The following is a 17,642-nucleotide window of genomic DNA, read 5'->3' as shown; positions in this document are numbered from 1 at the left end:
AGTATCATGTCATCTGCGAAGAGGGAGAGTTTGACTTCTTTGCCAATTTGAATGCCTTTTATTTCTTTTTGTTGCCTGATTGCTGAGGTGAGCACTTCTAGTACTATGTTGAATAGCAGTGGTGAGAGTGGACGTCCCTCCCTGTCGTGTTCCTGATCTTAGGGGAAAGACTCCCAGTGTTTCCCCATTGAGAATGATATTTGCTGTGGGCTTTTCATACATAGCTTTTAAAAAGATGCTGAGGAATGTTCCCTCTATCCCTACACTCTGAAGAGTTTTGATCAGGAATGGATGCTGTATTTTGTCAAATGCTTTCTCTGCATCTATTGAGAGGATCATATGGTTCTTGTTCTTTCTCTTGTTGATATGATCTGTCACATTGTTTGCTTTACAGGTGTTGAACCAGCCTTGCATCCCAGGGATAAATCCCACTTGATCATGGTGAATAATCTTCTTAATGTGTTGTTGGATCCTATTGGCTAGTATCTTGTTGAGAATTTTTGCACCTGTGTTCATCATGGATATTGGTCTATAATTCTCCTTTTTGGTGGGGTCCTTGTCTGGTTTTGGAATTAAGGTGATGCTGGCCTCATAGAATGAGTTTGGAAGTATTCTGTCCCTTTCTATCTTTCCAAACAGCTTCAGTAGAATAGGTATGGTTTCTTCTTTAAACGTTTGATAGAATTCCCCTGGGAAGCCATCTGGCCCTGGACTTTGTGTCTTGGGAGGTTTTTGATGAGTGCTTCAATTTCCTCCCTGGTTATTGGCCTGTTCAGGTTTTCTATATCTTCCTGTTTCAGTTTTGGTAGTTTGTGGTTTTCCAGAAATGCGTCCATTTCTTCTAGATTGCCTAATTTATGGGTGTATGAACAAGCTGTTCATAATAAGTTTTTAAAATTGTTTGTATTTCCTTGGTATTGGTGGTGATCTCTCCTTTCTCATTTGTGATTTTATTAATTTGAGTCTTTTCTCTCTTCTTTTTAATAAGGCTGGCTAAAGGTTTATCTATCTTATTAATTCTTTCAAAGAACCAACTCCTGGTTTTGATCTGTTCCACAGTTCTTCTGGTCTCTATTTCATTGAGTTCTGCTGGAATCTGTATTAATTCTCTTCTGCTGGATGTAGGATCTGTTTGCTGTTTTTTCTCCAGCTCCTTTAGGTGCAAGGTTAGCTTTTGTATTTGAGTTCTTTCCAGTTTTTGGATGGATGCTTGTATTGCAATGCATTTCCCCCTCAGGACTGCTTTTGCTGTATCCCAAAGATTTTAAATGGTTGTATCTTCATTCTCATTAGTTTCCATGAATCTTTTTAATTCTTCTCTAATTTCCTGGTTGACCCTTTCATCTTTTAGCAGGATGGTCCTTAACCTCCACGTGTTTGAAATCCTTCCAAACTTCTTGTGATTTAGTTCTAGTTTCAAAGCATTATGGTCTGAAAATATGCAGGGGACAATCCCAATCTTTTGTTATTGGATAAGGCCTGATTTGTGATCCGGTATGTGGTATATTCTGGAGAAAGTTCCATGTGCACTTGAGAAGAATGTGTATTCAGTTGCATTTGGATGTAAAGTTCTGTAAATATCTGTGAAATCCATCTGGTCCAGTGTATCATTTAAGCTTGTGTTTCTTTGGAGATGTTGTGCTTAGAAGATCTGTCGATTGTAGAAAGTGCTGTGTTCAAGTCACAAGTATAAGTGTATTATTATCTAAGTATGCCTTAACTTTGGTTATTAATTGATTGATATACTTGGCAGCTCCTGCATTGGGGGCATAAATATTCATGATTGTTAGGTCCTCTTGTTGAATAGACCCTTTAAGTATCATATAGTGTCCCTCTTCATCTCTTACTGCAGTCTTTGGGATAAACTTTAATTTATCTGATATAAGGATGGCTACCCCTGCTTTCTTTTGAGCACCATTTGAATGGTAAATGGTTCTCCAACCTTTTGTTTTCAGGCTGTAGGTGTCCTTATGTCTAAAATGAGTTTCTTGTAGACAGCAAATAGATGGGTCTTGCTTTTTTATCCAGTCTGAAACCCTGCACCTTTTGATGGCATCATTAAGCCCATTCACGTTCAGAGTTACTATTGAAAGATATGAATTTAGTGTCATCATGATACCTATTCAGTCCCTGTTTTTGTGGATTGTTTCCTTGGACTTCCTCTTTCTTTTACAGAATATCCCTTAATATTTCTTGCAGAGCTGGTTTGGAGGTCACATATTCTTTCAGTTTCTGCCTATCTTGGAAACTCTTTATCTCTCCTTCTATTCTGAATGAGAGCCTTGCTAGGTAAAGTATTCTTGACTGCATGTTCTTCTCATTTAGGACCCTGAATATATCCTGCCAGCCCTTTCTTGCCTGCCTCATCTCTGTGGAGAGGTCTGCTGTTACCCTAATACTTCTCCCCATAAAGGTTAGGGATCTCTTGTCTCTTGCTGCTTTAAGGATCTTCTCTTTATCTTTGGAATTTGCAAGTTTCACTATTAAATGTCGATGTGTTGAGCGGTTTTTATTAATTTTAGGGGGGGATCTATCTCCTGGATCTGAATGCCTGTTTCCCTCCCCAAATTAGGGAAGTTCTCAGCTATGATTTGTTCAAATACACTTTCTGGTCCTCTGTCTCTTTCAGCACCCTCTGGAACCCCAATTAAACATAGATTTTTCCTTCTGAGGCTGTCATTTATTTCCCTTAACCTGTCCTCATGATCTTTTAATTGTTTTTCTCTTTTTTCCTCAGCTTCCTTCCTTGCTGTCAACTTGTCTTCCGTGTCACTCACTTGTTCTTCTACCTCATTAACACTCGTCGTTAGGACCTCCAGTTTGGATTGCATCTCATTTAATTGATTTTTAATTTTGGCCTGATTAGATCTAAATTCTGCAGTCATGAACTCTCTTGAATCCTTTATGCTTTTTTTCTAGAGCCACCAGTAGCTTTATAATTGTGCTTCTGAATTGGCTTTCTGACATTGAATTATAATCCAAATTTTGTAATTCTGTGGGAGAGAGAAAGAGAATCAGAGAGAGAAAGAGAGAAAGAGAATCAGAAAGAGTTTCTGATTCTTTCTTTTGTGGTGAGTTTTTCCTTCTAGTCATTTGCTCAGTGCAGAGTGGCCAAAAACAAGTTGTACTGGAAAAAGGAGAAAAGAGAGAGAGAAAAAAAAGGGGAAATAAAGTGGGGGGGGGGAAACAGAGAACAAAAAACAAGGGGGAGTATCCTCTGATTCTATATACTGTAAATCCCTCAACTTCCCCTGGAACTTTCCAGTGCTGCTTGGTCAATAATTTGCTTTCCCCCCTGTCCTTCTGGCTGGTCTTCTGGGGGGAGGGGCCTGCTGTGCTGATTCTCAGCTGTGTGCACCTGGGGGAGCTGCACAGCCCCCTGCCAGATGCAAGGCTCAGTGGGAGCTGTTTATCCTGTGAGGCCCCTGCTCAGTCCCAGGTACAAGGTGACACCAGGAGGAACAACAACAGTGGCGGTGGCCAGTTCTCCATCCCTGGAGTCAGCTCCCGCAGTTAACTACTGCAGCTCTCAGTCCGCAGGGGCCTGGATGCTCCAGGTTGGGGGTCGCTGATCTGCACAGGTCTGGCCCCCTGTGGCAGGAGCGTCTTTGCTCCCCTGTGTCCTCCCGGCCTCCGCCTGTCCCTGGGGGGAGCACAGGATCCTGGGCTGTGTCCCCCAGCGCCCTGGGCTCCGGGACCTGTGCTGCCAGAATCTCACTCGCGGGCTGTGCAGCCCCCGCTTGAGCCGCATGGAGCCCCCGCTTGAGCCGCCGCCTGAGCTGCTCTTGGGGCCCCTCTGGGCATGCGCTGCAGCCGTATAGGGAGCTCGGCCGGCCGCAGGGTGTGGCGCGCTCTCCCCCGGGGCGCAGGTGCTCTGTTAGTGCCCCTGGGAGCCTGAGGGCATCCCCGCCCCTCCGGGGATCCTGCCCGAGCTCCCTGCAAGCGCTTTTCCATCCGGAAGATTGGTGAAGCTCCTGCTGCTCTGGGCCAGGGCTCTCCTGTCCTGGGGGCACCCGCCACGGGGCCTTAGCCCGGCTCCTCGTGGGGGCCCTTCCCCCTTGGATGCTTTTTTATTTCTTTATTGTTTTCTGTCTTCCTACCTTGATAGAAGCGCGAACTCTTCTCCCTGTAGCATTCCAGCTGTTCTCTCTTTAAATCTCAGGCCGAATTTGTAGGTTTTCAGGATGATTTGAAATTATCTAGGTAACTTGATGGGGACAGGTGAGTTGGAGACCCTACTCTTCCGCCAGCTTGCCCCGCCTCCTTTTTCCAGTACTTTAAAGATGAAGGTCCACTGCCTTTCAGTTTGATTTGATTATTCCAGTAAGAATCTCCTGGTAATCCATATATTTGTTCTACTTTGTTCTATAATAGTGTCTTTTTCTCTGGATGCTTTTAAGATTTTTCTCTTTTACTGGTGTTAAGCAACTTAATAAAATGTATCTTGGTTTGATTTTCTTCACATTTCTTAGGTTTAGAGCTCACTGGGCTTTTTGAATTTGTAGATTTACAGTTTTGTTCATGTTTGTAAACTTGTTTGGCTATTATATCTTCAAGTATTTTTATTCTCTATCCCCTCCTTTCAGGAGTCCAAATATATACATATTTGGGATCTTGAGATTGTTCCACAACTCAATCATTTACTGTTCATTTCTTTTCATTCTTTTTTCCTCTGTGTAATTTATTTAGAATAGTTTGTATTGCTATGTCTTTAGCTTTACTAATTTTTTCTCAGCAATGTCTCATCTATTGTCAACTCATTTAAATATATTTTCCATCACAACCATTGTTGTTTTCATCTTTAAAAGTTCAATTTTGGCCTTTTATATCTCCATGCTTCTATATCCTTAATCTTTCCTCTAACTACTTGACTATATAAAAGTTAGTTATAATATCTTTTTCCCAACTTTATTTATAGAGGAACAATTGCCAAATAATTGTATATATTAAAATATACAACATGATGATTTTATACACATACATACACATTGTGGAATAATTGCCAAGATCAAGATAATTAATACATCCACAATCTAAAATAGTTAAGTCTTTTTTGTTATGTATTGAGAATGCTTACCGTTCTCAGCAACATTGCTTACCACTCTCAGCAACTTTCAAAGTTCAAATACTGGGAGTATTAACTGTAGCCATTGTGTTGTACTGTAGATACTCAGAAATTATTCTTCTTATAATTGGAAGTTTACACCCTTTGACCTACATATCCTCATTTCTCCCTATCCTTAGCTCTTGGCAACCACCATTTTATTCTCCGTTCCTGTGAAACTGACTTCTTTTTTCTTTTTAGATTCCACATATAATAATATACAGTATTTGTCTTTAGCTTATTTCACTTAGCATAATGTCTTCCAAGTTCATTCCATCTTGTTAAAAAAGACAGGATTCCCTTCTATTTTATGGCTGAATAATATTCCACTGTATACATTTTTACCACACTTCCTTTATCCATTATCTGTTGACAAACACTTAGGTTGTTTTCATATCTTGGCTACTGTGAATAATGCTTCTGTAAACATGGGGGTGCATATATTTCCTTGAGATACTGATTTCATTTCCTTTGGATATATATCCAGGAGTAGGATTAATGGATTGAATGCTAGTTCTACTTTTAATTTTCTATGAAACCAAAATTCTGTTTTTCATAGTGGCTACACCAATTTATATTCCTACTAACAATATATAAGGATTTTCTTTTCTCCATCCTTGCTAACATTTTGTATCTCTTGTCTTTTGGATGATAGCTTTTCTTACAGATATTGAGTAATATCTCACAGTTTTGATTTATATTTCCTAATGATTGGTGATATTGACACCTTTTCATGTACCTATTGGCCATCTGTATGCCATATTTGGAAAAATGTCTTTTTAGGTCATTTGCCTATTTTTTAATCATATTATTTGCTTTTTTGATATTCAGTTGTATGAGTTTTTATATATATTGGATATTACCTCCTTAACAGATACCTGGTTTGCAAATATTTTCTCCCATTCACTAGGTTGCCTTTTCAATTTATTGACGGTTTCATTTGCTTTTCAGAAGTTTTTTTTTATTTTAGCTTTTGTTACCTGCATCTTTGGAGTCATATCCAAAAGATCATAGCCAGGATACATGTCAAAGAGCTTTTTCCTATGTTATCTCTGAGGAGTTCTAATTTCAGGTCTTACATTTAAATTGTAATCCATTCTGAGTTAATTTTTTTTGAGTAGTATAAGATGGGATCCAGTTTCATTTCTTTACATGTGGCTGTCCTATTTTTTCAATATCATTTATTCAAGAGACTATCCTTTTTCCATTGTATGTTCTTGCCTCCTTGTCAAAGATTAGTGAACCATATATACATGGGTTTATTTCTGTGCTTCCTGTTCTGTTCCACTCTTTTACATGCTTGTTTTGCTTGTATTTATGCCAGTATCATACTGTTTTGGTTATTATATCTTTGTAATATAGTTTGAAATTAGGATGTGTGATCCCTCTAGCTTTGTTTATCCTTCTCAAAATTGCTTTAGCTATTGAGTCTTTTGCAGTTCTATACAAATTTTAGGATTATTTCTATTTCTGTGAAAAATCTCATTGGAATTTTAATACAAATTCATTGACTTTGTAGATTGATTTGGGTAATATGAACATTTTAACACTATTATTTCTTCCAATCTGTGAACACAGGATATCTTTCATTAGTTTGTGACTTCATTTGCTTTCATCACTGTCTTATAGTTCTCAGTGTATAGGTCTGTCACCTCCTTGCTTAAATTTATTCCTCAGTATTTTATTATTTTTGATGCTATTTTAAATAGGATTGCTTTCATAATTTTTTTCAGATAGTTTATTGTTAGTGTATAGAAGTGCAGTTGACTTTTGTGTTTTGATGTTATATCTGGAAAATTTACTGAATTCATTATTTTAATATGTTTTTGATGGAGACTTTAGGGTTTTTTACATATTAGATTATGTCATCTGCAAACAGATACTTTTATTTCTTCTTTTCTGATTTGGATGCCTTTATTTATTTCTCTTGCTCAATTGCTGTGGCTGACTTCTAGTACTTTATTGACTTGGCAATAGTGAGCATCCATGTCTTGTCTCTGATCTTAGAGGAAAGGCTTTTAACTTTTTACCTTTGAGCATGATGTTAGCTGTAGGCTTGTCATATATGACCTTTATTATGTTGAGGTACCTCATTTGTTGAGAGTTTGTATCATGAAAGAATGTTGAATTTTGTCAAATACTTTTTCTGCTTCTATTGAGATAATCATGTGATTTTTATCTTCATTTTGCTAATATATTAATATTGATTTATTTCTATGTATTAAAGCATCCTTACATTCCCAAGGATAAATTCCACTTGATAATGGTATGTAATCCTTTTAATATGCCCTTGAATTTTTTTGCTAGCATTTCATTGAGGATTTTTCATCTTTGTTCATTATTGGCTTATAATTTTCTTTTTTTTTTAAATTTTTTAAAAATTTTTATTTATTTATGATAGTCACAGAGAGAGAGAGAGAGGCAGAGACATAGGCAGAGGGAAAAGCAGGCTCCATGCACCGGGAGCCTGATGTGGGATTCGATCCCGGGTCTCCAGGATCGCGCCCTGGGCCAAAGGCAGGCGCCAAACCGCTGCGCCACCCAGGGATCCCCGGCTTATAATTTTCTTGTTTTGTAGTGTTCTTGTCTAGCTTGGTATCAGACTAACCCTGGCCTCATAAAATGAATTATATGAGAAGAGTTTGAGGATGATTGATATTAATTCTTTAAATATTTTATAGGACTCACCAGTGAAGCCATATGGGCTTTTATCACTGGGAGGTTTTTTTGTGTGTGTGCATATTTTTTTATTGGAGTTCGATTTGCCAACATATAGCATGCCCAGTGCTCATCCCGTCAAGTGCCCCCCTCAGTGCCCATCACCCAGTCACCCCATCCCCCTGCCCACCTCCCTTTCCACTACTACTTGTTCGTTTCCCAGAGTTAGGAGTCTCTCATGTTCTGTCATGTCAGACAGAACATCATATCATGTTCTGTCACTGATATTTCCCACTCATTCCCACTCATTTTCTCTCCTTTCCCCTTTATTCCTTTTCACTATTTTTTATATTCCCATTGGGAGGTTTTGATTACTGATTCAATTTCCTTACTTGTTATTGGTCTATTCAGATTTTATATTGTATGATTCAGTCTTGGTAACTTTTATGTTTCCAGGAATTTATCCATTTCTTCCCAGTAATCTAATTTGTTGGTTTGTCATTGTTCATATTGTCTCTTACAGTCTTTTGTATTTCTGTTGTCTGTTGTAATGTCTCCTCTTTTATTTATAATTATTTGTGTCATCTCCCTTTTTTTCTTGGTGAGCCTAGCTAAGGATATGTCCACTTTATGTTTTCAAAAACTCAACTCTTAGTTTTATTGATTTATATTGCTTTTTCTAGTCTCTATTTCACTTATTTCTACACTAATCTTTATTATCTTCTTCTAACTTTGGGCTTTGTTCTTCTTTTTATAGTTCCCTGAGGCATAATTGTAAGTTCTATATTTAATATTTTTTATTAATATAAACTTTTATCACTATAAACTTTCCTCTTAGAACTGCTTTTGCTGTGTATCCCATAAGTTTTGATGGGTTGTGTTTTAGTTTTCATTTGTTTCAAGATCTTTTTTACTTCTTCTTTGACCAATTGGCAGTTCAGGAATGTGTGGTTTAATTTCCACACATTTGTGAATTTTCCTGTTTTCCTCCTTTTATTGACTTTTATTGGTCAGAAAAGATTCTTGATATGATTTCAGTCTTCTTAAATTAGTTAACACTTGTTTCATGGTCTGTCCTGGAGAATGTTCTGTGTGTGGTTGAGAAGAATGTGTACTCTGTTGCTTTTGGATGGGATGTTGTGTATATACATGTCTGTTAGATCTATTTAATCCAACTTGTAGTCAAGTCCATTATTTCTGTATTGATTTTCTACCTGGATGATCTATCCATTTTTGAAAGTGAGGTATTTAAGCTTCCTATTATCATTGTATTGCTGTTTATTTTTGCCTTCAGATCTGTTCATTGTTGTTTAATGTATTTAGGTATTCTGATACTGGATACATATATATTTACAATTGTTACATCATTTTGATTGACCCTTTTATCACCACATAATGACCTTCTTTGTTTTTTGTTACAGGTTTTGACATAAAATCTGTTTTGTTGACACAAGTATAGCAACTCCTGCCCTCTTTTAGTTTCCATTTGCATGGACTATCTTTTTCCATCCCTTCATTTTTAGCGTATGAGTGTCCTTAAAGCTTAAGTGAGTCTCTTATAGGAAGCATATCACTGGGTCTTTCTTTTTTTCCCATTCAGTCACTCTATGTCTTTTAATTGGAGAATTTAAACCATTTACATTTAGAGTGATTATCAATATGTAAGTGTTTACTATCACCATTTTGTTAATTATTTTCTGATTGTTTTGTATTTTTTCCCTCTTATCGTCTTTGTGAATTGATGATTTTTATAGTATGCTTTGGTTCTTTTCTCTTTATTATTTGTGTATCTATTATGGATTTTTCTTTGTTATTATCATGAGAATTATATAAAACATCTAATGTTTGTAATAGTCTATTTTAAGCTGACAACTTTACTTCATTTGTATAAAAAGTTCTACATGTTTACTTCTCCCATTTTATATTTTTGGTGCCCCAATTTGCATCTTTTTATATTGTGTATCCATTAACAAATTTTTTTCAGCAGTTTGGTCTTTTAACTTACATACTAGTATTCAATATGATTTATATATTCTTCAGTTCCAGAACTTCTGTTTCATTATTTTTTTATTATTTCCATCTCTTTGTTGAACTTCTTGTTCTTTCATGAGTTCACTGAATTGTCGACATTCCCTTGAATCATGCTGAGTTTTCTTAAAATAATTATTTATTTAATTATTTCTTAAAATAATTATTTTGGATTGTTTTTCAGTAACTCCCAAATTTCTATTTCTTTGGGATTATTTACTGGAAAATTTTGTATTCCTTTGGTGGTGTCATATTTTGATGTTCTTTGTCTACTAATTGTATTATCTGTACAACTTCTGGGTCAATTTCAATTAATTTCCTTTTCACTATGAATTGTTTTTTCTTGATTCTTTGCATGTCTACTAACTTTTTAGTTAAATTCCACGTATTGTAGGTTATACCTTCTTGGATGCCAAATATTTCTATAAATATTCTTCAGCTTTGTTTATAGACACAGTTATGTTATTTGCCAACAGTTGATCCTTTTTTTTTTTTAAGTTTTTGTAGGCAGAGTCAGAATAGCATTTAGTTTAGAGCTAATTTTTCCCCTAACTAAAGCAAAACTCTTTTGAGTATACTACCTGATTTCCCCTGAATAAAGAGATTTCCACTGCTGTTGGGAGTACAAGCACTATGCCTATCTCTGTGTAAGCCCCTGGACTGTTCTCTTTAGTCCTTTTAGATATTTCTTTTCCTAGCCTCATCTAATTTTATCACAAGCATGAGTTTATCATTTTCAACTGAATACTGAAAGAGATCTTCTACATATATCCAGAATTCTCTCCCCTCCACTATTCCTCTTTGTGAACTCTAGGACTTTGGGTTCCAAGGACTGCCAAGTTTATCTCCTTACTTTGGGGACAGTTTTGGCCTCAGCCATGGCATCTCTCCCTGTATTATCTGCCAGAAACCTTCAGGCAGTTAGTTGTAGTCCTCTTGTCTGTTTCCTATATCTCCAAGATCACTTTTTCATTGTTGTTGTTGCCTAATGTCCACTATATGCAAAGCATTGTTTCATATATTTTGTCCTGTTAGTTATTTTAGGTGAGAGTATAGATCTGGGCCAGAAGTGAAAGTTTAATCTGCCTGGATTCTTTTAAGAGTATGGGATCATATACATGATATTCCCTTTGAAAAGAAAATCATTACTCAAATATATATTTTAGTAGTTTTTAAAGTAATAGGCCAAGTATATATCAGTTCTATTATTTGTATATATATTTCCTAGGGATATGTATATAAATGTGCTAGAAACTGAGTTCCTGAATCAATAATTTATACAACAAAGGTACTACTTCCATTAGAAACAAACATCTAATGTTCCCAGTTACTGTACTTCTATCTTAACATCTTGCTTGGAATCACATAAAGCAGGTTAAGTTTGGTATCTTCATTTCTACTTGTTTTTGGAGTTTTTCTTTTACTATATAGTAACATATTTTTGAGATGTGGAGGCCTCTGGAATGGCTATTCCTAGTACATATGCCAAATTCTGCCTTGACCTCTCCATCCCACCTTCAGGGAGACTCACCTATGCCAGGACTCATTTTTTTTTTCATTATCTTTTTGATAAAGACTAGGATAAGTGAAGATCAATGGGATTGTCAATAATCAAGAATACTATCTATGATTTATTGAGTATCTCCCATGTGCCATATGTTCTATTATTTTCTGTAACTCTTTTAAAACCACTAATCAAAGGAAGACCTTGGAGAATCAGAGAGGGCTTTCTAGAAGGGCTGCTTTCTCACTTAAGTAATAAAAGATGAGTAGGAATTAGGTGAGATGAGGCATGGAATGGTGGATCAGGCAAATTTCTAAACAGAGAGAATGGCATAAAAAAGGTCTTGGAAGCAAGAAAGAATGTAACTAATTTGAGGACTTCCATTCAGTTTGGCTGAAGAACATAGAAAGTGGAAGGAAGGTGGGAGTTTAGGGGGGAGAGTGACAGATAAAACCAGAGAGGTAAAATGGGATTCGTAAATGATACTAAGGAGTTTGGTCTTTTTTCTGAGGGCAATGGAAAATTCTCATTGAACTTTTGGCATATTACCTTGTTACACAGAGGAATGGATTGAAAGAAGTAAAATTGAGTTACATCCATGGAGATGGAGAAAAGTGTATGTTGGTTTCAGATATTCAATATTTATTTATTCATGCATCCCTCAGCCATTGAGCATTAAACATATATAATGACTGCCTGCTACATTCTAGACATTCTGACTAAATAGTTATTAAACAAATAAGTGTTGAATTATTAGCTATCACTTATTGAGCACTTATTATATGGCAGACACTGTTAAGTGCTTTACATAAACACGGATATTACCTTTAAATAGGTGACAAAACTGAAATAAAGCTCAAGCATGCTAATGTCAGAGCCAGGATCTGATTTCAGATCAGTTTAACATCTTGTCAGATTTGGTCATTTACTTAAGTGTATTTATTAAGTAATTATATTTATTATTTTTTTTCAAATTCAAAGATAAAACAAAATATTTTGAACTAATTAAGGATTTCTTTTTGTTTTAATCAAAAACACATATGTGAATTGTCCTGGATTTCCACTAAAAAGTTGCTTTTGTGGGATGCCTGGGTGGCTCAATGGTTGAGCATCTGCCTTTGGCTCAGGGCATAATCCCAGGGTCCTGGGATCAAGTTCCGTATCAGGCTTCCTGTGGGGAGCCTGCTTCTCTCTCTGCCTATGTCTCTATATCTCTCATGATTAAATAAATAAAATCTTTATTTATTTTAATTGAAGTTTGATTTGCCAACCCATAGTATAACCCCAGTGCTCATCCCATCAAGAGCCCTCCTCAGTGCCCGTCACCCAGTTACCCCATCCCCCTGCCTGCCTCCCCTTTCACTACCCTTTGTTCGTTAATAAAGTCTTAAAAAAAAGTTGACTTTGTTTTGTAGATAAGCAATAATTTTATATATTTGTAAATGAGCATTTAGGCAAAATTTGGGCACTCAAGCTCCAAATAATTTTTTATTCCCAAAACTTACTTAGATGATGTTGACTTTTTTTGTTTATTTCCTTCTGTGTATATACTTTGTTAATACTAATAAATATTAATAAAGGATGTATTTAAGAGGGTAATTTTATTTTGAAATAGGAGAGAGGAAAATTCATGCTGTAATAATGTCAGAGTTTCCAGAGCAGTATGTTGTGAAATTGTTTGTCTAAACATATTTTATTTGGGGTTCAGTATGAATTTTCAATAGATGTTTTTTTCAGATAAGAAAGCAGTAATTCAAATGCAATTATATAAACGAGAAGATCAGAGAGGAATTATCCTGAAGGGTATAAAATGAACCAAGAGCTTTTAGTCTGGGTCATTATACCACCAGCTCACCAATGCAAAGTAAGGTAGGTATCTACACTGAGGAGGCTTTGTGAAATGAAACATTCTTATTCTAATTCTTTTTTCATTTTTACCATTTCAGCCGATATTTAAAAATGGCAAATGCTAAATGATAATTTGCTTCTGTAGACTCTAAGAATTCTAATTATTGCTCCAGAATTGTTCAGTGGTTGGTAAATGTTGGTGAACTGCATATATAAGGATAAGAAAAATTTCATTGACTTAAAGTAAGAGGAACAACTGGTCAGTTTCCTAATGAAGGCTGATTGATGTTCATGGTTTTCCCTTTCTAGCTACTTTTTGATTTTAACATTTTTATCAACTGAATAATCTGTACTTTGATGATCATATACTTCTGGGAAAACTTATAGTACACTCACTTTGGATAATGTCTAATGTACACACCTGCTTTATAGTACATTTTGGTTTCTAGAAAAATATATTGCCTTAGTAAAGTTCCTGGATTGCTCATAGGGTGAGCAATTGATTCTTTATATAGCATAGTAAGGAATTTGGAGAGAAAAGATTGGCAAAGGAAATTAGAAGAGTAGAGAGCAATGTGTTTATTAAGAGTGAAGATAGAACAAAAAAGAGAAGGAGGGAGAGAAAGGTGGAGTAAGTGGCAAAGGAAAGAAGATATCGTATAATAAGGAAAAATGTTGAAAGTGTAGACAAATGGTCATGCCACTGAAAAAGGCATCTCTCATTATTTAGGGCCTGAAGTCATATCATGCCTTCTGTTTTTAGGTCCTCAATACATCATTTATGATTATTTTAAAAGAGACAATTGAGTTTAGAGATTAGAATTCAGGTGACAATAAAGGAGAAATTATGGCAGATCCTATAGGGAGGTATTAATTAGTACTGATTTATATAGTGTTATATAGTTACTAGTCTTTCTTCCATACCATTCTAAAAGCTTCACATATATTTTATTCTTTTTATGATTTTAGGAAGGAGCATATGGAAAAATGAAGGCAAGAATATATTAAGTTGCTCAGTTACACAGAATTGTAATGAAATCTGGAATAGGGTCCCCCTTTTAGAATAGGGACCTGACACTAATTTATCACATAGAATCACAGTCTGTTTGTGCTAATAAGGCCTTTTTGTTCATCTTCTGGTTCCAAGCCTTCCTTTTATAGATGAGGAAATTGAGGCTCAGAAAGATTCTCTAGGTAAAGTTTTACTATTTGCAATAGAGAAAAGAATAATTCTTTTTTTATTTCCATAGTATTATACAGCTACTATTGCTGGTAATTCAGCACTTTTAATTTTTCCCTTTGTTAGTTTAGAATTTTACATTTTATAAAAGAGGAACCTTGAAAAAATATAATGTCCTTAATGAATATGACAACAATGGGTAAAAGTTCTAAAACAGTGTTTTATCCTACAATTAAAAAAGGTTTATCTTCCTATGTTTTCCAGATGGGAAAATAAGGCCCAGACAGATTAAATATTTTAGTTAGTTTCTCATAAATCCATGAGAGATCTTGACATAGGATTCTGTTCCTTAAGTCCAGGACTCACCACTAGATCACCACACATTTATTTTATATAGAATTACAGAGCTAAAATATGTGGGTTAAATATTTTTAATGCAAACCCCAGTGGTTGGCTGGCTAGAGAGGCCATGACAGCTGAGTATTTTATATCATTTTTAGAGGATCCTCTAGGTCTGTGGTTCTAAAATAACAGAACCAATTCTGTACCATAAAGGGAGCTCACATTTGTGAAGCACTTAAGAAACCAGGCTCCATAAACAAGGAATTCTTATATTTTTGCTCCTTTAATTGAAATACCAAAAAATTCTGAAGAATATTTGAATATGCAACATTTTATCTAAATGAGTAAATGAGGAAACCCTTTTTAGTGAATTACTTCACTTTCTTGTTTATATAGAAGAAATTTTTGATAATATTGCATCTCAGAGTCATAGTTTGTACTCTTTCAGAATATTTAGACCAATATTTTTCTTATTAGTGCTCATACTTATCTCCTCTGCTTAGACTGTCAGCCCTTGAAGTCAAGGACCACAGCTCATCCATTTTATATTTCTCATTGCCTGGTTCAAATGCTCATTATATGTTTATCTAACTTATTTGCCATAAGTCATAATTATATTATCCAGTTCATTATAATAACCAGTTGATATTGAACAAACTCTCCATTAGACAGGTTCTGTTGGGATACATATTCTCCTTCTGTCTGAGGCCCTCTGTTGTCTTTCATACAGCCAAAACTTATTTTACTTTTCTGGGCTAACCCACAGTGGATTTGTCCTTGATGGTATACCAGTGGTGATTTTAATTGACCTATTCTGGAAATTCTCTGGCTTCATCTTGTCTTCCTTGACAGACATTGGATAGAATTATATGCAGATGCTTTGCATTGAAATGGTACTGAAGTTTGATTATACATTTTTATGGTTTCTTCAGGCTTTCTGATTATGACCAGCCTGTTGGCATTTTAAGCCACCAAACCAAAGTTTTTAGAAAACTACAGTTCTGAGAAAGCCCCTACTGAGGTCTTGCTCTTAGTTGACTTCTTATAATTAGAGGCAGGTATTTGGACTGTTTCCACTGTATGAATTGTTTTACATTTAGTTGACATTATATGCCTTTGCCACTGTTCTGTTGTGATGTTTTTTAGGCTGTCCTTTTCACTGCCCAGTGCTGCTAAGTGGCACCTGTAAGCAGAACCTTCACTGTGTGAGTTCCTACATTATGAGGTATATGGCTCATAGCCACATCTAAATGCATAAAGAAAGGTTATTGAGAGTATTAACTATGGAAAAGCACCTAATATAGGCCCTAGGATGAAGTAGGCATTTACTAAATACAAACAATTACACACACATACACCCATTTTAGCTCTTTTCACATGTCCCCTCTGAATGTCCTAAAGCATATATGTAATAGATTCTTTAATTTTATTTTTGATTTAGCATGACTGCTATCTACCTGATGTCCATGCTTTTTGGCCTAGCATGTGGGCAAGCAATGTCTTTTTGTTTTCCTACTGAGTATACGATGCATGTCGAAAGGAAAGAGTGTGCTTACTGCCTAACCATCAACACCACCATCTGTGCTGGATATTGTATGACACGGGTATGTAGTTCATCTCCCTTCTTTTGGCTGTAAATTAGATAAACCTAGACTCAGTCCATTTCTATTCAGAAAGGAAATGAGATAATAACAACCTCATTTCCCAAATCTAATAGTTATTGTCTCCTTAGGGGTAGAGTCTCAAGATTATAATATTATATGGGTCTACTTAGCACAAATGATATAGATAATTTTATAATAGTTTTACTCCCAGAATTTATTTAAACCTTATCTTGTTTCCATGATCAAGGATAAAAGGTGTGTGTATGTGTGTGTGTGTGTGTGTGTACGTACATATGTACGTATGTATGTATTTTGTCTCTATAGGATTCAGTGTGGATATGTTGAATTGGTACTGGGGAATGAGACTAAGGAATCTTCCCCTAGTCTTATTTGTATCAAAGGAATATAAATGAATTAACATTATTCTTCCTTTTCTGTTCTTTCCTCAGGATATCAATGGCAAACTATTTCTTCCAAAATATGCTCTGTCCCAGGATGTTTGTACATATAGAGACTTTATGTACAAGACTGTAGAAATACCAGGATGCCCGCGCCATGTTACTCCCTATTTCTCCTACCCTGTAGCTGTAAGCTGTAAGTGTGGCAAGTGTAATACTGACTATAGTGATTGTATACATGAGGCCATCAAGACAAACTATTGTACCAAACCTCAGAAGTCCTATGTGGTGGGATTTTCTATCTAACTTCAATAGTGATGTAATTTGCAATTCGGTTAAGTGTGTTTACCTGGAATAAAATTAATAAAATATCAATATATTTCACAACACAGTGTGTACATTTTGAGTACTATTTCATCCAAGTCCATACCCACACATGCGTTAGAGAGCCTACGCTCTAACTACGCTCTTTAACTTCTCTAGAAGTTAAAGCTTTTAAGGGCTTTAGAAGAAAAGGTGAATGAAAGAGCCTTTTGGGCTCATATGAGGGATAGTTTCCACTGAAAGGGCAGAGTGCAGGTAAAATGGCAAAGAGGGATATAAAATACTAACAAAAGAGCCTTGAGCATGTTTCCTTAACAAAAGGCCATGACACGAGGTTTGTCTTGACAGAAAATGAATGTGGGGATGCTATGGAGTTATAAGGGTAATGTGATCAGAAGCTGAAGAAACATAGCACATCAGCGTACTGGAGACACTTAATTCCAAAGGCTAGAAGCAGAACTGGAAAGGAGATGGAGAGTAAAGAATATGTGAAATCTGCAAATGGCACTTTATTCTAGTTATTCAAATGCACAGGATAAAACTTCACCAAAATTCAGGAGACAGTATATTCTATTCTAAAAACTATTCTCATTAATTTAATTACTCTGATGGGCCAATTGACTTATGAAAGTTATACCCCAAAAGCCTAGAA

The 17,642-nt window shown here is 35.8% G+C and overlaps 2 protein-coding genes across 2 annotated transcripts in view; both read left to right on the top strand.

Moving 5' to 3' along the window:
* The window catches only part of SYCP1 (synaptonemal complex protein 1), a 143,773-nt gene extending 130,610 nt beyond the window's left edge, over positions 1–13,163 (top strand). Inside the window, exon 33 of the mRNA XM_077842750.1 lies at positions 13,032–13,163. Coding sequence (XP_077698876.1) covers positions 13,032–13,046 — 15 coding nt within the window. The 3' untranslated portion in view covers positions 13,047–13,163. The remainder of the gene's footprint in view (positions 1–13,031) is intronic.
* Positions 13,032–17,055, top strand: TSHB (thyroid stimulating hormone subunit beta). Its single transcript, XM_077842758.1, has 3 exons — positions 13,032–13,163; positions 16,106–16,268; positions 16,718–17,055. The coding sequence occupies exons 1-3, from the start codon at positions 13,105–13,107 to the stop codon at positions 16,970–16,972; spliced, it is 477 nt and encodes a 158-aa protein (XP_077698884.1). The 5' UTR covers positions 13,032–13,104; the 3' UTR covers positions 16,973–17,055.
* The last annotated feature ends 587 nt before the right edge of the window (positions 17,056–17,642 follow it).

Source organism: Canis aureus, chromosome 12, assembly GCF_053574225.1.
Source record: "Canis aureus isolate CA01 chromosome 12, VMU_Caureus_v.1.0, whole genome shotgun sequence".
In the NCBI taxonomy this organism is placed as follows: domain Eukaryota; kingdom Metazoa; phylum Chordata; class Mammalia; order Carnivora; family Canidae; genus Canis; species Canis aureus.
The sequence above is the reverse complement of the archived record's forward strand: the minus strand, read 5'-3'. Positions and strand labels throughout refer to the sequence as shown.